The following is a 24,678-nucleotide window of genomic DNA, read 5'->3' as shown; positions in this document are numbered from 1 at the left end:
AACTGGTTAAGGTCACAATAATCTGCACAAGTCCACCCCTCCCCCCAGTTTAAAAAATTATCACAAACCATCAATGTTTTATTATGGACAGAGGATAAAAGTCTATTTTTACAGTCTGTGCTGGAATTTAGGGATGGTTGGCAACCCTGAAACAGGATGATAAATTGCACTGATTTTGTTTCTGTCCTCGCACGTACACGTGATACACACAGGATAGGACACAGATAAAGTGAAGTCCATGACAATTCAACAAGTCGAATGCTCTTTACCGGATGAGACATAGCGGTATCCATGGGAAATTCTGGACTGGGCGCTTAGAGTGTTGCCTTAGTTGTCTGGGTGCTGGGTGGTCCATTCTCAGCGGGTGTGATGACTTCCTGTTCTGATGACCCCCATCCCCCCCCCCGTCTGTCCCTCCCCCAGTATCTGTTTGTTTATCGCTTTGTTATCTGGTGTTCTATAACTTCAGAAGATAATTATTAGACTTGTTATCTGTGATTTGTCCTTAGTGAATGTTCCCAGATTTAATCTCACATTCAGTCCCAGCAGGAAATCATCGAGAACCGTGGCAGGCGGCCAACATTTTATGGGGAAAGGGGTGAAAAGAAAATTCTGTATAATCCATTCTGCATGAAGGGATGCAAAGCTGAAACTACAGTCATCCTGGGCACTGTACAGACCTACTGGCTAATGCACAGCACCCCCAGACTACTGTACACTACACCTCCCATAAAAACAGCTCTGTACAGACACTGAACCAGCAGGAGATGCAGCAGACACATGAGATTTTGATTGGTCACAATACAGCCGGACATCATCGTGGATGAACCACTGACCATCTCGTCGTGGATGTCATCATGGACGTGTGGAAGAGGTCTTACAGACTAACCTAGTCAGGTTAAACCAAGTGGCACATGATCGACCATATTCAGCTGATCATGCTTTATACTTCTACTTTCAGCTGACCACCGCCAAAATTTGCCAACCTAATGGATCGAATTTTCAGCAGACAGAAGTCTACAGTAAATCTGGTTACATTTTCAAACAAGGGTCAGCAGAAACAGCAAACATCGTACCTTTCAGCTGACATTTGTCTGGTTTGTGTAGGCAGCTTAAAAGGATGCTCTGAGATTTTTCATCATCTCAGACAACCTCTTTAAATGGAAAACCAGCAGAACAGTCAGGATGTGAGCGGAGTATGAGACATGATGTCACTCAGGATCAGCACAAAATGAGGATTGTAATGTATCCTGTAAGATGCTATGTAAAGTTGAGCTCTCATGGACACTCAGCTCCTGACGTTACATTGTCTGTGTTTGCTCCAGTGTATCAGTCTGGAGTCTAGGTTGTTGAGCTCAAAGAGCATTTTATAGGCTGGATAAAAATGGAACCTCTTCTCAGCTGTGATCAGTACTAGATATGTATGAATTTGCCGCTAAAGTGTTTCCATTCACTGACAGCAAGCATAAACTCTATTGTAGAACTTTTTATTATTCAGGCCTTAAAGGGATTGTGCTCAAACTGAACACAAAAATGCAGTCGGCTATTAAATGCTGCTCTGATCCTGCATGGTGGCTCCCATCTCCGCTCCTTCTGGTCCTCAGCAGACTGGAAATGTGAAGTCCTATCCGTGGTCACATGCACTGCTGAACGGTATCTAAAGACGTCTCCTGGCATGTCGAGACAGGAGCAAAAAGCTGAATGAAGCATGGACCTGCTTTTTGACTGATATGAGTTAATGTGTGGAGGCCAGGGGGCGTCCGAAGTTATGGACATAGCTGATTTTTCTGCAAATCACATAGAAGTGAATGGCAGTTACAGAAAAGGAGTAGTACCGCCCGCTCAGCTGTTTCCGGAACTCCGGCCACCCTTAGCCTCCTAGTATAAATTTTCCGATCTCAGTGATGAATGTCGGAGATGGAGATACCCTTTAAAATAATGTTAATTTTGTGGCTGATGACTGTCCTGCTCAATGATTACCACGACCTCAATCTCTTATAATCTGGGGTCTTCCGAGGACACCCTGCTGATTACATTCACTGGACGCCACCATTCTCGCTTCAGACCATGCGGGGCTATTAGGGCGATTAATACAATTCTTCTAGCACCGCATCACCGGAACAGAAGGGGGCACATCTGCACCTATTTTATGTACTGAGAGGCTTAGTGCCATTTATTACCCACAATGCAATTCTCCCCCCATAGCCCACAGCAGCGACCAAAAACGATCTGCTTACATACAAGTGGCATTCATCAAACAAAATGAAGAGAAAGGGGCAGAAGTTCTGCATCAGATTTATGATTGACATGTGCAATCTTTAATCTGTTTCTGTGACATATTTGGGGGTGGGGGGGGATATGAAAAGGGTCAGAGCCAAATCGATTGTCTATGTTACATTTACTTCAAGTGATTCATCACCTTGTCTGCATTAATGAACGACGCCCTCTGCTGGATGTCTGTAACAATGCAGATGATCCTCCAGTCACTGACTTCCTGTTAGCTTTAAAAGGGGTTGTCCAGCTTCTTGGACATGTTTAATTATTGATAGCAGTGTGCTCTATCCGTTGAAAAAATGACACTCACCTGCTCCCCGATACTCCATTCCAGTTCAGCAGTCTTCTGGTTCCCGGTCCTGTGAACTTCCTGATGGACGGGGTCACACGCACCACTGAAGCCAATGACTGGCCTCAGAGGTTATATGCCAAAAGCCGAATGTGACCCAGCAGCTTGGGGATATGTCACTGCTGAGGCCAGTCACTGCAACGCCTTCCGTCCAGAACTTTTCAGGACAGGGTCCAGAAGACTGCTGAAGGGAGCCAGGGTCCTACAGAGCCAAAACAGAATGGCCATGTCCTCACATTTCCTGCAGGTTCAGTATCTGTGTTGATGTTACATCAGACTTTAATGTCGGAAAAAATACTTCTATCAAAATGCAATGCAACCTGTGACCATAAAACTCCACTGTCGCGTTTCAGATCACTCAATTCCAATCCTTAGTCATGATGTCATCTTGATGTCACAAGTAAGGATTTGAATTGAGTGATCTGAAAAGCATAGACGAAACGCATAGATGATGCTTGTCTTTTATCCTTTTTGCTAAATAACATTTTCAAGCTGGATTCTTCACCAATTTGTGCCATGATGTTTGGCATATCCCGGCAATTTTGTGCTTTCTAAGTTGCAAACAGGTGAGCTGGACTCTTTGAAAAAACTTCACTGAATCAGATCTCCAACTGATGCCTCATCAATATGATCAGAAGAGAACTGAAGAGATGGACGTGATATCCTTGTATGTGGCAGAGGAGCCCCTCAGTTACAAGGGCCCAGATGATACAGCTGCATAACTGAAGCAGACATACATAGACATGGGAATCACAACAACATCATTCCGGTCATAGGCTCAGAGGTTCAGAGCTATAAGAGTCACTCCTTGGCGCAATGCCAATGACAGGAGGATACCATTCACACTCCGTATACAACAGACCTGTGCAAACACTACAAATCCTGTGATGCCATGCAGCTGCCAGGAAAAGCAGTCAATGACAGGACATATATGAACGACTCAATCAGGAGCCACAGAAGTCCTCAACATGTAAGGGCATCAGACCTTACTCAAGATTCTTTCGGTCAATGAGTAGTATACATGGGTCCTCAAGGATAGCGAAAGGAACCAGACACAGAAGTGACTTACAGAACTCAAGAAGGGCAACCAACTTGTTGGTTACAGTGTTACTTGTGGGACAAAAGTTTAATGGTTACAACAGTCTCTCAAAGGGGGGCACAGTCTTAGTCCATGGCAACACGCATCTCAACACTTCGCGATACCTCTCTTCGTGTCACACTATACGCACACAGTCCAGTAGGTCACGCTCAACACGGCCATTCTTCTATTTGTCACAAGGTGGCTGGTCTGTTCCTCCTGACCTGGATATCTGAGGGGACTTGTAAGTGCACCCAGACTCATGGCTACCAATCTCTCTAGGCCCCGAGGTAGTGTGCCATTTTGCAAGCGCTACTCACCGCCACTAGCTAGCTAACTATCATGCAGTATGCGGCTGATTCTCTGTCCACTAGTGGCTGTGGTCTCTTTCGGCACCATCTCTAGATGCATCTGACCATGCGATCCTCTATTTATCTTCTCCCTAAAACATCCTACACAACATGGGAACATCATAGGTTACATCAACTACTATCCTGACTTCTGACTCAACCCAGCATTGCCATGTATCTGGCCATTAATATGGTCAGTATGTTAGAGTGCTATTTCTCATAAATTCACAGGGAGGAATTTTTCATGAGGGTAACATTCAAAGTCAGTACTCAAAAGAAAATGAACCCTCACACAGCTCTGTAGACATAACTGCAAAAAAAGCTATGGGGTCAGAATATGGCAAAGTTTTTTTTTTTCAGTATTAAAAGGCAAGCAAATCTACATCATAAATGTGCTATCGTTGTAATGCAATGTACTGACTCAGAGAATGAGGCTGATATGTCAGTTTTAGTGCATAGGGAACAATGTAAGTACAACACATAAAACGGTGGCGGAATACTGTTTTTAATCCTATTCCACCCCCTTTGGAATTTTTGCAATTTACATCATCGCTAACCCAACATATCAGACTCTCACCTACAGTGGAATCCTTAAAAAGAAACCTAAAAACCCACCTCTTCAGACAAGCCTACAACCAGTGACCCTGCTGCCTCTATACCACCATGACCAGCTTCACCCTCACCTACTGTGTCCTTCTCCCATACCATGTAGATTGTAAGCCCTCACGGGCAGGGACCTCTCTCCTTCTGTACCAGTTTGTAACTCGTCTTGTTCATGCTTAGTGCAATTGTCTGTATTATGTATGTATACCCCTTTTCATATGTACAGCGCTATGGAATGAATGGCGCTTTAATAATAAATAATAATAATATGCATTATTAAATGAGGCCTTTAGAAAGTACAACTGGTCCTGTAAAAACAAGTACTCATACTTCTATGTGTACAGAAAAATAAAAAAGTTATGGCACCCAGAAGGCAGGGAGAGAAAAACGGAAAAGGAAAAACGGAAAATCGACCGGTTGGGAAGGGGCTAAAGGGTGGTCCAACAGTAAAATCAAACCACCGGCAGAAAAATGTGTCCACAGGAATAATCCCACCACTCTCTTGCTGAAAGTCCTGCTGTTCCACTGTTGCGGATCTTGTCTAAAACGGACTAGAAGTAATGAGACCATGTGACCACTGCAGCCAATCACTAGCCTCAGCAGTCACATGTGTAAGAACAGCACATCACTGTTCATTTTGTCCATCATGTAAGATTCCAATCCATGAATTGGCCAAATGACCCTGCGCAGTGCTCGTTATTATTAGTGGTCCGCGTGATGAGACCTTGCCTTTAATTGCAGAAATCTCCTGTCACGCAGGAAGATGCAGACTTTTATTTCCAGACGGTGGCAGTGATGAGGTCACAAGAGCCATGTACAGCGCAGACATCAAGACACGTTCCTATATTTTATCATGATGGGAACAGTCGCAGCACAAATTTTCCATTGGCGCCCAACAGGAAATTATGGCTAGCCAAAGAGATAATCTCCATTTGTCAGGAACAACCAGGGCATTGCTGGGAACCCAAAGATGAAATCTAAAAGACCGCCGGATGAGCAGATTTATTGCCTTGTCAATACAGTCTTCTGTCAATAAAGCTTGATCACTACTGTATCACGAAAAGTTCTATAATTCTGTAATATACCAAATAAATTTCTCACCATCCTCAAGATCTCTGCTTACTGTCAGGGAATATGAACAATCTATGTTATCCCCACAGACTAAGAACTGTCCAAGCCTCACGGCTGAGGGTTTGCTACAATTGTAACCAGTGTAGACAACCCTCTGTGGCGTACACTGCCTGGACTCTATACTGGTACATTTCACCTGCACTGATACATTGTAACAAACTATCAGCCCTGGATAGATTTGTGCTGATGTGTTTAGCTCACCGATCATCTATGCTGGACACATTGTAACAAGCCCATAAGCTGAGGGAGCAGAAGTAGAACAGGAAGGGTTTTCAGGCTCTGGATGTAAATAAAATGTTCCTATTCAGTGACATCAATCAGAGATCTTGAATATGGTGAAGAATTAAAAACACAAGATTTGTCATAAGGGGAATGTTTAAAGTATCAAAGGTCTACACCTGTTTTCTGGCATAGAAAAGTCATACATTTTGAATTAAAAAAAAATCCGTGACTTTTTGCCGTTTTACGCCACCACTGCCACTTTGGAAACATGAGTGGGTAAGTGGGCGTGGTTATGTTAATGAGCTTTACTCCAGATTTATCACCATGACTTTGGTAAAAACTTGTAAAGTTGGGTGGTGCAAACAAAGTGTGGTAGCATCTGTAGACAAGTGTTAGGTTTAAAGATGAGCCAAATTCAACATTTGATAAAATTGGAGCAAAATACATCAAAGCAGACTCAAGGAAAAATAGACTTTTTAAAATTATTCCGTTGTGCCAAACTTATCAAATGTCTTTGATAAAATTGGTGTATCTTTAAAGAGTAGCTACAGTTTTTTGAAACTTTTGTTATGTCATAGGGACATATTAAAAGTGCTAATGGGCGGGGGGTCCCAGTGCTGAAACCCCTGCCGATCTCTAGAATGAGGAGTCAGAAGTGCTCAGCCGAGCGTTGCTTCTCCTTCACAGCCTCATAGACTTTCTATTGAAACCGTCTTCACTACTGCGCCCAGCAGTGAGAAGAAGCAGCGCTGGGACTAAGACATATCAAGTTTCAAAAAATTGTAGATACTTCTGTCTTGAGATGTTACTTCACCTTCTACACAGTCCCTTTAACGACAAGTCTGAATTGAAAAATCTAGCAGAAATCACGTCCACAGACTAACCACGTCCACTTCTCAACCGCTCTATCTCACTAAAACTAAAATGAGGGAAGTAAAAAAGTAGAATGTTGCAAACAATTTTCCACAGTAAGCCCAAAAAGTTATAGAAGAACCCTATTTCTGTTTGCTAACTTTCGAAGAAAGAATTCTGGAGTGCAGGTCTTGTAGAACATTGTCTAATTCATCCTTGTACAATGATGGACTGGATTAGCCAGAGAGACATATTACATAACCCGGGACCTCGGGTGTATGGTGCTGCACACATTCCCCCACCCCACCTCCCCACAGTTCCCAGCATGCAATTTTGTCAGCAGACCAGGTCACTTTCCATGTACCTTATCCCCAAACGGGAAAGTCTCCCTCCTCCTCTTTAGACGGCGTAGGCTTCTCCAGCTCATCTTGTAAGAAAAGTCTGGGTCTCAGTGCTGGTCAACCATGTCCAGGGACACCGTATGTCCCGCCTATTCCATTGTGATGAGGCCGGTACGAATGCCAGCGAGTCTCTAGTGAATGAGCACCGGAGGTGGACGGCTCAGGAAGTCTTTAATCTTGAAATAACAGTTGCCTAGAAACGGGAGGGTAAAGTGCAAACCCTCGGTCCTGAAGAGGAGCAGACGCGGCTTCACTCTCTACATTCAATTATATTAAATGAATTGACCAAGACAATGAGCGACGAATGAGTAAGCGGCACTTGCCAGCCTGTGCTGCCCATTATCCTGCACTCTTAGAGCTGCTTCATCCATAATTCACTTCATTCAATACAAAAACTTAATCATGAGAAGTGTCGTGCCCAGTGGATGTGTCCAACCACGAGTCCCCCCCCCCCCCCCCCCCCATCCCTGGAAACTTCAGCACCAGGATCTTCAATCAAGAATATAATCAATAGATCATCCTGAGCTTTATGGTTCAGGACCCCCGATAGATCCAAGCCCCCTCTCATAGGATACCCCCATAGATCCAAGTCATCTAACCTGCAACCCCAAAGATTCCAGCCCACTCCCTGATGATATTTTTTCTTCCCCAGAAATCTTGGATCACATCCACCCTCCCCCAGGACCCCCATAGATCACACCTCCTCCCCAGGATCCCCTATAGATGCCAACCCCCTCTCCCAGGACCGCAAAAATCCCAGCCCACTCCTTGATCACATCATTTTCTCCCATAAATGATCATCACATCCACACTCTCCCTGGATTTCATAGATCCTAGTTCCCACCCGCAGGACCCTCATAGATCCCGTCCTTGTTCCCTAGGACCATTAGAGATCCTGTACCAGTACCCTCATTGAGCCCCAGAACCCCTTACAGAAAACATCCTTTCCTGACATGACTCCTAACAGATCACAATGCCCCTCCCCAAGATGCCCATAGATATCAGGAACCACATAATCCCGACCCACCACCACCACCTTCCTCAGGATCTCCATAGATCACATCCCCTTGGATGCCAATAGATCCCAGTTCCCTAATCTTGGACCCCATACATTCCAACTATATATGCAGCAGTGTAACTGGTGATAATAATGGACTCTTATTAATAGTAACTTTGTCCACTAACCGTTCCCTGCTCTGAAACCTCCACTATGTCTAAGTTGGGTAGTATGAAGGTAGAGCTCCCCTTTTAACTCTTAAGAATTGCACAATTCCAGCCACCTCCAACTGCAAATGTAGTGTAAATCTACAGCATTGCTTAACATCCAGCTGCCAATTTGCATTACAGCCTTCACAATCTCCTGAAACACTCACCACAATATAATATTGGCAGAGGGGTTAGTGGGACATAACCTGCCTTCTCCTAAAATTGTCTACTTTTTAAAGTCTACATCTAAAGCAGGGGTGCACAACCTGCGGCCCGGGGGCCACATGCGGCCCTTGAGACCATTCTGTGCGGTGCCTATGTCTTGTGGCTGCTCACATATAATTTTCATGTATTTCTCCCATTAGATGGGAGTCCTGGAAGTGTAACTAGACATTAATGGTATATAATGTGTGTTCAATATGCCATACGTACAATATTTCAGTTGTTAATACACCTTTAAATTTTAATTTCGGCCCTCGTCATTGGTTCAGTCTGGCCATGTGGCCCCCAACCAGGAAACGTTGTGCACCCCTGATCTAAAGTATTGCAGTTTTGACACTGACCACTGAGCTTAGGATCCAGAACCTCTTCATTTTGCATAAACTTACCTTCATTGGTCTGCAGGACATATGGCTGACACCTAACGACTCAGCCTCCCCTGTCGCACTCTCCTATGGAAAACTCCAATTTACCCACACTTCCTGTCCAGAAAGACATGGTGGTGGTGTTGTCCTCCTCCTATAACTGCTCCATTTAACCCATTTCTACCCTTCCTCAACCTTCCTTCTTTTGAAATTCGCTCTGTCCACATCTACTCTCCCTCCAATCTCCAAATAAGCAGTCATCTACCGTCCACCAGACCCTGCTACTGCCTTATTTGACCACTTCAATACCTGGCTTCTACACGTTCTCTCTGCCAACATCCCTAACCATTATCATGGGGGATTTCAACATCACAATTGACACACTCAATTCAACTACCTCTCTTACTTCCTCCTTTGGCCTCACACAATGGTCCTCCAGAGCCACCCACAAAGACAGACACATACTAGACATTGTCTTCACCTGCCTCTGCCCCCTATCTAATAAAAATTCTTCTCTCCCCCTCTCTGACCACAATCATCTTGCATTCTCAACCACTCTCTCTTCAACTGACCCCAGAGTCCATACATTATCACCCCTTGTAGGAACCTCAGAAACCTGTCTACTCACACACTCTGACTCACTCTCCCCGCTGTCCACCATATCTTCCCTGGTTTCTTCACCACAATTACTTCAGCTCTCGACTCAGTCACCCCTCTCACACACACCAGGACCCGTCAAATCAATCGACAATCTTGGAACACTCCAGAGTTGCAGAACGAGGCTGGAAAAAATCCAACTCCAAAGAAGACTTCATCATCTACAAACCGGCTGCTCTCAACTTCAAGTCTGCTCTCAACCCCAAACAATTGTTTAATACCTTTAACTCTCTACTCTGTCCACCAATGCCTCCTCCCACACCCCTCATCTCAGCTAAAGACTTTGCCTTATATTTCAAACATAAAATTGACAAAATCTAAGAAAGCCTCAACCAACAATCTCTACAATCCCTCTACACAACTACTCAGTGCTCTTCCCACTTAACCCAACTTACCATCATCACTGAGGTGTGCATCCCCCATACTCTGGGACTCGCCACTCCAGCACATCAGACTCTCCTCCAACATCCAAACCATCAAAAGCAACCTGAAAACCTACCTCTTCAGGAAAGCCTATCAGCTGCAATAAGCATGATGCCAGCACACAGCCAGATGGGCAGCTTTTACCCTCACCTACTGTGTCCATTGTAGATTGTAAGCTCTCATGGGTAGGGTTCCTCCTCCCCTTTGCACCTGTCTGTTCCTGCCCGTTGGACCTCTGTTTTATATTATGTATGTATACCCCCACTTAGATGTACAGTGCCATAGAAGTAAAGAAGCATTCAAATAAATAATAATAATAGGATGAAACATCTATAGAAGTCAGTAGGTGGTATAAGTGGCTCACTTCCTCCCCCTCTCAGAAAAATAGTGTGGAGCTTTGATAAATTCGTCCCAATGAGTCATCTCCAGACACCATTTACCTATGTCCATGTGGCTTAACAGAGCAGAGCAGTAGCTCAGACAAGATGGTAGCCCTTATAGCATGTACAATTGGAAAATAAAAATCAGATTTGAAAACTTAGAACGAAGAAGACTTACTAATCAAAATGTTCTAGAATTCTAGTAATTTGCAAAAAGGCGTACCTGCTTTGCACCACATTTATTGTTTTAGACACTTTTTTAAACTTTTCCAATAGTAGGGAATGAATTACCAGCAAAAGGGTGTGACCTGCCAGAAAGAGGGTGTGGTTTAAGATGTGCCAATGTATACCAAAAAATGCTACAAAATTTAGGTGAATTACTTTGATGCAAATAAAGTAAGCCAAATAATAGGTGGTATTAAGTCAGACTAGACAGTCTAAAGGTAGGATTTATCTTCCAGCAAATTAGCCATCAGTTTTTAAAGTGAGTTTTGCTTTGAGCTTGCACTAGCAAAAGTTGCGCCAAATCCATCAAACGGTGCACATTTTTTGATAAATTTAGCATGACTTTAAGCCTAACGCTTGTCTAGAAATGCTACTCCAGTCTTTTATGCTCTACTGGAGCGAAGTTGTGATATTTTAAAAATGTGTCAGAGAAAAATCTAGACTGAAACTGATTAACCTAGAGGACCACTTTCCCAACCACCTTTCAATAGTGAAAAGAGTGGCGTAAAGTGGGACTTGAGACAAATTCTATGACATTTTTACACCAAAACCTGGCATAGATCCTTGATACAATCCCCTAACTTAATATTGTCTAAAAATTAGACAGCGTTAGTACATCTACCACAATTAAAGGGATACACCAGTCAAACCCGGAGTCTCCACATCTCTGTAATCCTGATGTGCAGTGTCACTGCCATCTTCTTATTGGTCTGTTAATAATATAATTTCAGATACACTATAATGTGTCTGGGTGGCTTCAGAGCAACAATCCAAACTACAAATCTGCAAAGCCCTGTGTATTCTGCTGTTGTCACTGAATGTCCTCAAGCTGCCCCCGTAGTAACCAATGATGTCTGCACTTGCTGCTGCACCGGGTACAGCCTGCAGCTTTCTCTGTGCGTTACACCTGCTCACAATGTGGAATGATGTATATAAAGACAGCTTCTGCGTATCTCCCAACGTTTGAATCCAAAACAGCCATATATTTAACCACCACCCCAATCCATTGGGGAACACCCTCAAAACATATTGGAACCGCCCTCTTTATGCAACTGGACTATTAGTAGCTACAGTACAGACCAAAAGTTTGGACACACCTCATTCAAAGAGTTTTCTTTATTTTCATGACTATGAAGGCATCAAAACTATGAATTAACACATGTGGAATTATATACATAACAAACAAGTGTGAAACAACTGAAAATATGTCATATTCTAGGTTCTTCAAAGTAGCCACCTTTTGCTTTGATTACTGCTTTGCACACTCTTGGCATTCTCTTGATGAGCTTCAAGAGGTAGTCCCCTGAAATGGTCTTCCAACAGTCTGGAAGGAGTTCCCAGAGATACTTAGCACTTGTTGGCCCTTTTGCCTTCACTCTGCGGTCCAGCTCACCCCAAACCATCTCGATTAGGTTCAGGTCCGGTGACTGTGGAGGCCAGGTCATCTGGCGCAGCACCCCATCACTCTCCTTCATGGTCAAATAGCCCTTACTTTCAAAGTTTTCCCAATTTTTCGGTTGACTGACTGACCTTCATTTCTTAAATTAATGATGGCCACTCGTTTTTCTTTACTTAGCTGCTTTTTTTTTTGCCATAATACCAATTCTAACAGTCTATTCAGTAGGACTATTAGCTGTGTATCCACCTGACTTCTCCTCAACACAACTGATGGTCCCAACCCCATTTATAGGGCAAGAAATCCCACTTATTAAACCTGACAGGGCACACCTGTGAAGTGAAAACCATTTCAGGGGACTACCTCTTGAAGCTCATCAAGAGAATGCCAAGAGTGTGCAAAGCAGTAATCAAAGCAAAAGGTGGCTACTTTGAAGAACCTAGAATATGACATATTTTCAGTTGTTTCACACTTGTTTGTTATGTATATAATTCCACATGTGTTAATTCATAGTTTTGACGCCTTCAGTGTGAATCTACAATTTTCATAGTCATGAAAATAAAGAAAACTCTTTGAATGAGAAGGTGTTTCCAAACTTTTGGTCTGTACTGTATATATGGTATTCTGACAGATCTGGTGACAAGACTTCATGGGACATGTAGCTGTCAGATCTACTGCTGGTGGGGCCAGGTCTACGTTCAGTGAATGTCTGCAGGATCTCTTTGTAATTTCATGGCCCGGACTGACCGCGGGGAACATCAGAAGGGTCCGGGCACATTCTGTCACATCAGTGACCTGCACAATCCGGCCGCATCGCTAATCAAATGTCTGCCAGCTGCGCAGAGCCGGTAACTTCATTACCTGACGTCAGAGGAGACAATAAAGTTCTATGAACTGTTCCATGGGTTTCTAATCTCATTTACAGATGACATTAGTGGATGCAGCGAGTCATTACCTCCTCCAGATAAACGGGCCCAGGAATCATGGAAAAACTGCCACAAGGAGGTAACGACCCCTGAAACTGCGCCAGACTCCGACAAATGTCTGCACAGCATGTGACAGGTGCACAGGTGTGACAATGACAGGAGAAGTTGCTGCCCCTTGGCATAATCCCTACCAGTAGTGACTCCAGTGACTACTGTGCAACTTTTACCACTTGTATCTATTGGGGACAAGTCCCGTGATTCAGGTCTCGCAGTGTCACAATCTGGATATTTTGTGTCCAGTAGGGTGACTCCACACATTTCGGACTGTCCCCATCGTAACCTCCTGAAGTGATGACGTCAGGAGCAGTACAGACCTCAGAACATGTCAATCAATAGCTGACATCATGAACAAAGAATCAGGGGCCTGGAAAGTGAGCTCTCACGGAGGGATATTCTCTACTGTACAAAACATACATCTGCCCCCTATACATAGCAAGGAATTTATCAAAACGAGTGTAAAGCAGAACTGGCTTAGTTGCCGACAACAACAAATCAGATTCCACCTTTCATTTTTCAGAGCACCTTTGGAAAATGAAAGGATCAATCTGATTGGTTGCTAGGGGCAACTAAGCCAGTTTTCCCTTACACTTTTGACTTAGACTTTTGATAAGTCTCGCCCCATGTTTGTGACTTTTTAAACGTCACTGTGCCTTAATGTAGGTGCAAGTGGTGTTTCTACACCACCCTTACCACATTCCTGAAAATGCGGCGTGGCGGGGGTGAGCAAGGGGCAGGGCCAGCGGGCTCAGCGCATTTATCTTTTATTTTATGCCAGTTTTCAGGCATAAGAGAAGACTGACCTGGCATTGATTTCAGTCTGCTGGAGAATGCTCCAAGGCTTGCATCTAGTCATAAATCAGGCGCATCCTCTGGCAGCACAGGGAAAACGCTGTTCTATTATAAATTAGTATATAAAGGGGCTCATCCAGTACACACAATACAATATATATATGATCATCCTATACACCTCTCAGAGGCTCCTGGGCCCTAATAATAAAACACATTGGGGGAGATAAATCAAACTGGTGTAAAGTAGCACTGGCTTAGTTGCCCATAGCAACCAATCAGATTCCACCTTTCATTTTTCACAGCTCCTTTGGAAAATGAAAGGCGGAATCTGATTGGTTGCTATGGACAACTAAGCCAGTTCTACCTTACACCAGTTTGATAAATCTGCCCCATTCTTTATAATATTGACCTCCAGAAATGGGTCAGAGGAAAATTATGCACCCTAATGGCACTGGGACCAGCAGTGTCCACCAGTCTCACGGCTCCTCCAGCTAAGGGTCCATTCATACGTCCGCAAGTGTTTTGCGGACCACAAATTGCGGATCCACAAAACACAGACACCGTCCATGTGTGTTCCGCATTTTGCGGATCGCACATGGCCAGCACTTTAAATAGAAATGTATTTTCTTGTCCGTGTCTGCAGACAAGAATAGGACATGTTATATTTTTTTGCGGAACAGCAGTGCGGATGCGGACTGCACATTGTGTGCTGTCCGCATCTTTTCCGGCCGCATCTTTTCCAGCCTATTTTGCGGATGTGTGATCGGACCCTAACACTAACATTGAAGAAACATGGGGCATGATTGACCCACATCCCCAGTTATGTCTTCGTCTATATGAAATGATCTGACACGTCACACAGAACACATCATCAATTACTGGGCAAAGGACTAGGAAATTGGGGGGCTGGGGGTTACACATCACTGAAACCCTATCACCACCCCTTATCACATTATTATGAACTTGCATAGGACCTTCTTCAGGATTAGGTCACATAAGCCTCAGTTCACACCTCATGTGCAGTGCATATGCTGGACCTACCTACAGACAGGGGCGTAACTACCATAGCGGCAGACCAGACAACTGCTATGGGGCCCAGGGAAAGAGGGGGTCCAGTCTTAGTTGGGATTATCTCCTCTTCTACTGGAGGTGAAAACTTGGTCAGGACTCTACCCTCTAAAGGCCTCATGCACACAACTGTTCCGTTTTTTGCGGTCCGCAAACTGTGGATCCGCAAAAAACGGAAGCCGTCCGTGTGCCTTCCGCAATTTGCGGAACGGAACGGGCGGCCCATTGTAGAAATGCCTATTCTTTTCCACAAAACGGACAAGAATAGGACATGCTATATTTTTTTTTGCGGGGCCACGGAACGGTGCAACGGATGCGGACAGCACGCGGAGTGCTGTCCGCATCTTTTGCAGCCCCATTAAAGTGAATGGGTCCGCACCCGATCCGCAAAAACTGTGTCTCGGATGCGGACCCAAAAAACGGTCGTGTGCCTGAGGCCAAAGGAACAACTTTTAGAAAATGAAGCAGTGGAAAAATGGCCCAAGGGTCATTGAAAGGGGTTTAGGCGGAAACCCTTCTGTCCTGTGTGGGGGGCCTGGTTTGATCCTTGCAATGGGGCCCTCACTTCTCTATGTACCCCACTGCCTACAGATATTTTGTACGTGAGCTGAGTTTTCTTACATAAGTGCGCTGTACAATAAGGTAGACATATGGTGTATATATGCAGCTATATACTGTAAGTACAGTATATATGGTCTGTATATAGTTGTATAGGTCAGAAGATATTCCTGGCGTATACACCGGACTTACACCACCAGGTAGTAAGGTTGATCTTTCAGTAGTCACAATGGATTTCCACATGCACTGACCTGTGAGCCCCTGGAGCTTCTCTTGTAGTCCCATTCTGGGTGACCCATTAACTGCAGAGAGGAGAGAGAGAAGTATTAATGAGGGTTCATTTAAACCACTTTCAGACATTTGTGTCCTTGGTCGTCGAGAACATCTTCTTATACACAGTGAATGTCAGGGGCCCCTCAGAGCTTTTGCTCGTGGGGACACATGGCGGCACACTCCCTATAAGCTATTTTTTGTGGTTTCAGAATGTTAGGATCCTGGAATTTAATATGGAGGGATCCGCATGGGATTTTGATCATTACAGGTCAGTATGTGAGGGTTTTGGCGGGAGATTTTCCCGCCGAAAGTTGTGGTCAGGGTGGCTAAATTTAGCCAGTGTTGCTGGGTGGAGGTCAAGGGTCTGAGATTGGCTAGTTAGGGCACCTATGAAGGGTGGTTGCTGGGCAGATTATTTGTTGATGCCCAGCAACAGTTAGGGCATTGGGTGTCGGTGATTAAGCTGTCAGCCAAGCCGCAAGTGTGGAGCTGCGCCCGCCCGCCCAATTTTGCGATATTGTCACGACTGCTTTATTAGAAGGAGGGGTAAAGTCGCTCACTGAAATGGTGAGCGGACGAGTTATTCGGGTATTTAGGCCGAGCTTATGGCTGGTCTAATCTGTGGTATTAAGCTAGATGGTCCGAGTTTATGGCTGGGCCGTTACGTGGTTATAAAGTTATATTGGTACAAGGTTTTAATGTTTATTTGGTTTAAGCTGTTCTTTAATAAAGCTGGTCGTGGCCAAAATCTTCCACCATATAATGTGTCCACGTGTCTTATTTATTTATTTCGGTTGTGTTGGTAAGTGGATTGGCTGTATGCGGGTTGTTGTATGATCTATAATCCCTTGGGTTTCTCGCTATTTCTCCCCCATCCCCCTCAACCCCATATATGTATGTGGAGTCATATATTGCAGGTAATTGAACCTGAAGAGATGGGGTCAACTTGAGGTCCGCTGCACTGAAGTCCGAGCCTGCTGGGTGCTAGGGGTGTTTATTGGATGTTTGAACCAGAGCGGGAAAATCCGACAGCTGTGATTTGTTGTCATCTCCAATGGCGGGACGGATTCTTCTATTTAAACCCGGTTATCTGGGGTTTCGTGTCCGTTGGGGCGCAGAACAGTTATAATACCGTGCCCCGCCGACCCTCCCCCTGCTCAGTCGCGATGTTTGTTGTAGGGGTGTTGTCGCCCAGCTTTGTTTTATGACTGCAGTATGGTATGTTGGTTTTAACTAGTTATTTATTAAATTATATATATTTTACTACATTTTATTCTGGTTTTTATTAATTATTTAAGCCTAAATAAACATTGTGGCCAGTTTTATCCACACAGAGAAATGTCTGTGTCTCTAGTTATTGTTTCTCTTTTATAGTATTCTTGTTAAAGGGAACCTGTCACCTCAAAAACGCATATAAAACCGCCAGCATTACCTCATGGTAGCCCCCAGTCTGTTAATAATTATATGTGCGATCCATTAAGCCTCATTCACACGTCAGTGTCTCACGGACGTGTGCTGTACGTGTTCTCCGCGGACAGCACACGTCCCCATTCATTTGAATGTGTGTATTCAGACATCAGTGTTTTAGCACTGTCCGTGGGTCTGTGTTTTTAGCATGGATGGTGCATGTCCTATCTTGGTCCATGTTCCCGGATCCCTCACGCCCATTATAGTCTAAGAGTCCGTGAAAAACACGGATGCCATCCGTGTTGCATCCGTATTTCACGGATCATTAGGAAGAGATGCTTTGAAAATAATTTTTCAGCTGTTCAGTGTCAGTGAAACACCAATGCAACACGGACAGCAAAAAACGGACACACGGATCTGTCACAGGAGAAAACACGGTCCGTGTTACCACTGATCCAAAACTGGCATGGACGTCTGCATGAGGCATTAGTCTGATGCTACATAGGTTAAAAAAACGATGTTTTAAGCGCCATCAGCGCTATCTTGCCGTTCAGCTTGAAGTCAAGGGGGCAGCGGCTTCCTTGCTTCAATTCAAGGTAATCACGCCCCCCTAACTGTCCCCTCTCTTGTTAGATTGACAGCCTGCAGTGCGGCCAGGATCGCATAAATCTAGCGCATGCGCCGCTGGAACCCGGCTAACAGCAGCAGCTAGAGACAGGAATGCACCTTACCAAGGAGCGCACCGCGCATGCGCGAGACTTATGCGATCCCGGCCACACTGCAGGCTGTCAATCTAACAAGAGAGGGGACGGTTAGGGCGCGTGATTACCTTGACTTGAAGCAAGGAAGCCGCTGCCCCCTGGACTTAAAGCTGAACGGCGCTTAATGGCGCTGATGGCGCTTAAAACATTGTTTTTTGAACCTATAGAGCATCAGACTAACGGATCAAACATATGATTATTAACAGACTGGGGGCTACTATGAGGTAATGCTGGCCGTTTTATATGCGTTTTTGAGGCGACAGGTTCCCTTTACGTAATGGGAGTTGTGCTGCCATGCAGACAGCTGACTGTACTGCCCCGTCCACATATACAACACATAATACACACATAATGCACAGCAATTCACATACAATACATATAATTTGCATGTAAAACACACATACATATACAACGTACAGCCCTGTCTATGCAATTCATGGACATCTGCAATGGAGAACTTTTCTAGGGACTGCTGCAGAGGTGGATGCAGCTTCCGCTCCTCTATGTTTCTGTGACACTGTATGCTATAGGGGGGATGCAGCTGCAGCTTCTGTCGGTGAGACTACATGCTGCCAGAGGGGAGTGTGAACTAAAAATGTATGCAGCTACAGCTTCTCTGTGCATCTGTAAGGCCTCTTTCAGACGGGCGTTGCAGGAAAATGTGCCAGTGCTATACGGGAACACCCGCGATTTTTCCGTGCGAGTGCAAAACATTGTAATGCGTTTTGCACTCGCAAGAGAAAAATTGCACGTGTTTGGTACCCAAACCCGAACTTCTTCACAGAAGTTCGGGCTTGGGATCGGTGTTCTGTAGATTGAATTATTTTCCCTCATAACATGGTTATAAGGGAAAATAATAGCATTCTGAATACAGAATGCATAGTAAAACATCGCTGGAGGGGTTAAAAAAAAATATAAAAAATTGAACTCACCTTAGTCCACTTGATCGCGTAGCCCGGCATCTCCTTCTGTCTTCATCTGATCTCTGTGCAGCAATAGGACCTGTGGTGACGTCATTCTGGTCATCACATGATCCATCACCATGGTAAAAGATCATGTGATGGATCATGTGATGACCGAAGTGACGTCACCACAGGTCCTATTGCTGCACACAGCTAAGATGAAGACAGAAAGAGATGCCGGGCTACGTGATCTAGTGGACTAAGGTGAGTTAAAAAATTTTTATTTTTTTTTTAACCCCTCCAGCGATGTTTTACTATGCATTCTGTATTCAGAATGCTATTATTTTCCCTTATAACCATGTTATAAGGGAAAATAATAATGATCGGGTCTCCATCCCGATCGTCTCCTAGCAACCGTACGTAAAAAAAAAAAATCGAACCGCATCCGCACTTGCTTGCGGATGCTTGCGATTTTCACGCAGTCTCATTCACTTCTATGGGGCCTGCGTTGCGTGAAAAACAAGTGATGCATGAAAATCACCGCTCATGTGAACAGCCCCATAGAAATGAATGGGTCGGTATTCAGTGCGGGTGCAATGCGTTCACCTCACGCATCACATCCGCGCGGAATACTCGCCCGTGTGAAAGGGGCCTAAGACTGCATACTGTTAGAGGGGAGGAGGATGCAGTTCCTATATCAGTAAGACTGCATGCTGCGAAAGGGGAGGAGGGGGATGCAGCTGCAGCTTTTTTCTGTGTCTGTGAGACTGCATGCTCTGAAAGGGAAGCAGCAAGTGGAGACCTTCTCATTGGCTTACAGAGTACCAAAAACAGCCTACCAGAGAGCAAAGAGAGAACACAAAGACACCAAGCCTGCAGGTGACAACCAATATTTCTGTCCGTTCAACATCTACAGATGCAGAAGGATGATTGTGGGATCATTTATATATGATGTTTGCTCCACTGTTCTCAATGTATCCTTTAAAAACATTAAGGATCGTCCAGAGTCCAATAGGAAGCCTTACAGATTTGCATGGACACATCCTGTGTATCCAGAAGCAATGGTAACAAGGTGCCCCCTCCCTCATAATAACACTGAATATTCTCAAATCCAGTCACCCTACTGTGACAGAGGCCACATCTTATCCAAGTCATTTGTTTTTAGAAATCATTACCTGCATGAACTCATTACCCCCAATGACTACCAGTAGCCACCTCATTAACCCATGAATTACCAGCAGGCATTATCAGATGCAATGCACTGTATTCAGGGCTATTTCCAGTGCTTCAGGAACAAGTGACCCCAGACGTTCTACAAGCAGAGGACATTTTAACCACTTAAAGAGCAAGTATCACCTCTCCTGATGTTACGAGAGGACATTATGGATAAACTGTGCCACTGAACAGATTTATCTTGGGGTTAATCCTAAACTACTCCAAAGTAGTCCCTCAATGTTCACCCTTTAACTCCTATACAGAGATCGGGACTCCACTGCATGGGATCTACCAGTAGTAGTCTTTTTTCAGTGGCAGCTGACCCATGAGGGTAGAGAGACACCGGTGTGAAGCACCAAGAGATCAGACTAAACCATAGTCAGGGACAAGCCAGGGTCAGGGCAGGCAGAGTTCATACAAGCCAGTAAACAGTTCAAAGGTCAGGGCAGGCAGAGTTCATACAAGCCAGTAAACAGTTCAAAGGTCAGGGCAGGCAGTACAGCGTTAATACAAGGAACAGTGAGAGGTCAGGTCAGACAGCGAAGGGTGAAAACTGCTAAATAGGCAGAGGCCAGTACACAGGGGAACAAACAGTATTAGGCACTAGCTAACTAGACAACTTATTGCTCAGGCGCCTTTCCACTGTGAAAGGTACCTTAAATACCCCAAGGCAGGTTGCCATAGGCTGGGGCAGATGAAGGTTTGCACATGCTGGCCCTTTAAGAGGCCGAGAAGTACACATGTGCACCCTCAGAAGAGAGGCTACAAGGGGAAGTGGTGGACCACAAAGAATTAGTGAGACAGCATCAGGGCTCCAGTGGCTGTGCCTGCCGGGAAGGTGCAGGAGAACACTGGTGGGCATGGACCATCGGAGCTGAAGCAACATGTTGGTGTGTATCCCTGCAGCTGTACCCACCAGGAGCAGAGGGATGTCTGTTTTAGTAAATAATTGCATTTCACATTAAATTACCAGTCCAGAGTATCTATTCTTATGGCTCTGTGTTGTGCCATTCTTCTACTCCTACCACAAATGTATGAATGAAATGACAACTGGCTGCTACCAGTTGGGGATATGTCCGTATAGTCTAAGGGCTCATGCACACGACTGTGCCGTTTTTTGCTGTCCGCAAATTGCCGCCTGTGTGCCTTTCGCAATTTGCGGAACGGAACAGGAGGCCCATTATAGAGATGCCTATTCTCATAAATTTTGCGGGGTCACGGAATGGAGCAACGGATGCGAACAGCACACAGAGTGCTGTCCGCATCTTTTGCGGACCCATTAAAATAAATGGGTCCGCATCCGAGCGGCAAAAACGGCGGCTCGGATGCGGACCCAAACAACGGCCATGTGCATGAGGCCTAACAGGTATACATGTCTGGGGGGATGATGGGATGACAGAGGCAGCCCTCCCCTTCTATCTAACCTCTCAGCCATCACAGCACCAGACATGTACAATATGGCAGAGTGTGCTAACCCCTTGGTGGCAGCAGCATATAAATATATGGCAGACAGGCTTAAAAGACAACAAAGTAAAACATGATATTTTACAAGAAAAATAAGTCGATTTTTCATTGTTCTTTTTATTTTTTAATCTCCAAATCCCCTAACTGCTGCAGACATGGAAATATTGTGCTTGCTGTGGGGTTGCCATGGCAGCATTGGCAAACTAACTTCCTGTCATGTGACCTCTAATCTCATGAATGCGTTTTTTATAAATAGAGGCTACCTGATTGGAATCCATCAACAGTTGGGTTCTGTTTACATCCAGGGCCGGTGCTCCAATAAGGCAGACCAAGCGGCTGCCTTAGGGCGCACTCTGGGGAAGGGCGGAAAAAATGAACCTTCTTGTGTTTAAGAATGTGTTTAAAAAAAATAATTACAAAAAAAACAATCATAAATGGAGGGGGGGGGGGGATGTTGACCGTGACATGATGGGAGTCTGTAGTCTGTGACATGGGGATAGGGCCAGGGCTGGCCGGGGGGGGGGGGGGGGGGGGGGGGGGGATGATGTGCCATGGGGAGGGAGAAATGTGACACAATAGGGGGTAATGATGTGATCACAATAGGGGGTGATGTGACATGGTTTGGAGGGGGAGAAATGTGACATGGATGGAGGGGGAGAAATGTGACATGGAGTGCTGATGTGACATAGGTGATGTGACATGGAGGGGGAAAATGTGACATTGAGGCTTTGAGAGGGAGAAATGTGACATTGAGGGGGTGAAATGTGACATGAAGGGGGAGATATCTGACATGGGGGGAGAAATGTGACATGGGGGTGATGTGACAGAGGGGATTATGTAAAAAGGAGGGGGAGAAATGTGACATGGAGGGCTGATGTGACATAGGGGGTGACATGGGGGCATGATTGCTTACATGGGGGCAGATGGCTGACATTGGGGGCTAATGGCTGACATGGGGGGATAAATGGCTGACATGGGGGGATAAATGGCTGACATGGGGGGCTCATGGATGGGGGCTGATGTCTGACATTGGGTTCTGATCTGAGGTCTGATTAACATTGGGGGTCTGATTGGGGCTGTGAGCTGAGGTCTAATGAACATTGGGGGTCTGATTGCTGGTCTGACCTGAGGTGTAATGGAAAATATGTTTTTATTATCCTCCTCTAAAACCTAGAGGGCGAAGAAAACAGTCCTCAAACCAGCGATTGTTTGAAGCAGAGAGAAGATACCAGGACCAGAGGAGAAGCCAGCTGCTGCAGACGGGACCAGGGCCAGGTGAGCTGCGAGGGGGGGCGCCAGAATGTAGCTTCGCTTGTGTTGGCAAAAATCCTTGCACCGGCCCTGTTCACATCACATTTGGGAGATTCTTTGTGGCATACGACCTATAATATTTTGACAAAATGTATACGCAATTTCATAGCTGCCAACAGTCCCAGAAAGCATGCAGGACCGATTGCAAAAGGGGAGGGAAGGATCGGGTTTGTCCAAAATTACCCCAATGTGAGCGGTTTATGGGAGTTTTCAAGGTGTTTTGGGGTGGCCCTGGGGGCAGGTCGTGGACACTGGATAAACGTCCAGGATCTTCAACCCCACCATCCATATTTCATACAAGAAGTCTGATATTATAGAGGAAAAGAAAGAGGAAGAGACGAGGAAAATGCTCAAAAGCACTGGAGATGATAGCAATTATTTCTTGTAAGGAGGTGAACTTTATTCCCTTGCCTGCAACCTATAGATATGCAGTACCCCAGAACAGGGTCCCTGCAAAGGGTAAACTGTCGTAATGTTACACTGCTAATTGAAATGTTGTGATTTACTGTATTTGTGTACCACCTAAAAGCACTTGTATGGACACTTTGGGGTCAACAGCTTCTCTCATCCGCTTAGGTTACCAGGATATAGACCTGGGTCCTCCCCCTGATTAATGGGTAGAGACTCTAGCTGTGCTACAATGTTGTGCAAGCTCCTCAGAACTAGGCCCAAGCTCAGAAAACCTTCATCTCTGAGACAATCTACAGCCACGGAAGCAACTTTATCAAAAGTGCTACAGAGAGAAGAAGGTTATGGCATAGAGAGACTTTGCTGCTGTAAGAGGGAACATTACTAACACGCCCTTCCACACTTGGAGATGGTTTGGCCAGCCGTGCACCCTTTAGCCTGGCAATGTGCAAAAATGTTAACTAAGAATCTCAATGCCAGCATAAGGTTCTGCAGAGAGACTTTAGGAAGACATAGAGAAGGAGTATTTTCACCCCCACGAACTGCACTGCGATCTACTTTGAACTGTGCCTTGTTACTGTTGGATGTACTACTACTCCTAAACTGCACTTACTTATTGATATCAACTTGCCTGATTACTGATTCTGGCCATTGCACCTAATCTCCTGACTTACACCCAAACCAACAGCTAACTACCACCAGACAGCAGCCCCAACACCAGGGTGTGACCCAGGGAAGAAAGGGCACACCCTCCAGTGACTGCATACTACAACTACCCCAGGGCCGGCTCCAGGTTCATGTGGGCCCTTGGGCGATAAATCCCAGTGGGCCCCCATGAGGCATTTTTTTACATTGACATGTCCCCCTGTGGCTCCTACACGGTATAATGACCCCCAGTGGCCCCTATACAGTATAATGACTACTAGTGGCCCTTCACACAGTATAATGACTACTAGTGGCCCTTCACACAGTATAATGAACCCCCAATTTCCCCCCCACACACTGTATAATGACCACCTGTGGCCCTGCATTCAGAATAATAACCCCCAGTCGCCCCCATTTAGAATAATGACCCCCAGTAGCCCCCACACTGGGGGAATACTGTATGGAGGGGGCTCTGGGGGTCATTATACTGAATGGAGGGTCATTGGTGATCATTATACTAAATGGGGGACACTGGGGGTCATTATACTATGTAAAGGGCCCTCACAGTATAATGACCCCACAGTGACCCTCCATTCAGAATAATGACCCCCAGTCGCCCCCACACTGGGGGTTATACTGTATGGAGGGGGCACGAGGGGTTATTATATTTAATGGGGGCTCTGGTGGTCATTATGCTAAATGGAGGGTCAATGGGGATCATTATACTAAATGGGGGGCACTGGGAGTCATTATACTGTGT

General features: G+C 45.2%; 1 protein-coding gene across 5 annotated transcripts in view; it reads right to left on the bottom strand.

Moving 5' to 3' along the window:
* Positions 1-24,678, bottom strand: part of PDE3A (phosphodiesterase 3A) — a 327,345-nt gene that overhangs the window by 108,922 nt on the left and 193,745 nt on the right. For all 5 annotated transcript variants that reach the window (XM_040435459.1, XM_040435462.1, XM_040435455.1 and 2 more), the window contains one exon: positions 15,784-15,834. In XM_040435459.1, coding sequence (XP_040291393.1) covers positions 15,784-15,834 — 51 coding nt within the window. The remainder of the gene's footprint in view (positions 1-15,783; positions 15,835-24,678) is intronic.

This window comes from Bufo bufo, chromosome 1 (assembly GCF_905171765.1).
Source record: "Bufo bufo chromosome 1, aBufBuf1.1, whole genome shotgun sequence".
Lineage (NCBI taxonomy): Eukaryota > Metazoa > Chordata > Amphibia > Anura > Bufonidae > Bufo > Bufo bufo.
The sequence above is the reverse complement of the archived record's forward strand: the minus strand, read 5'-3'. Positions and strand labels throughout refer to the sequence as shown.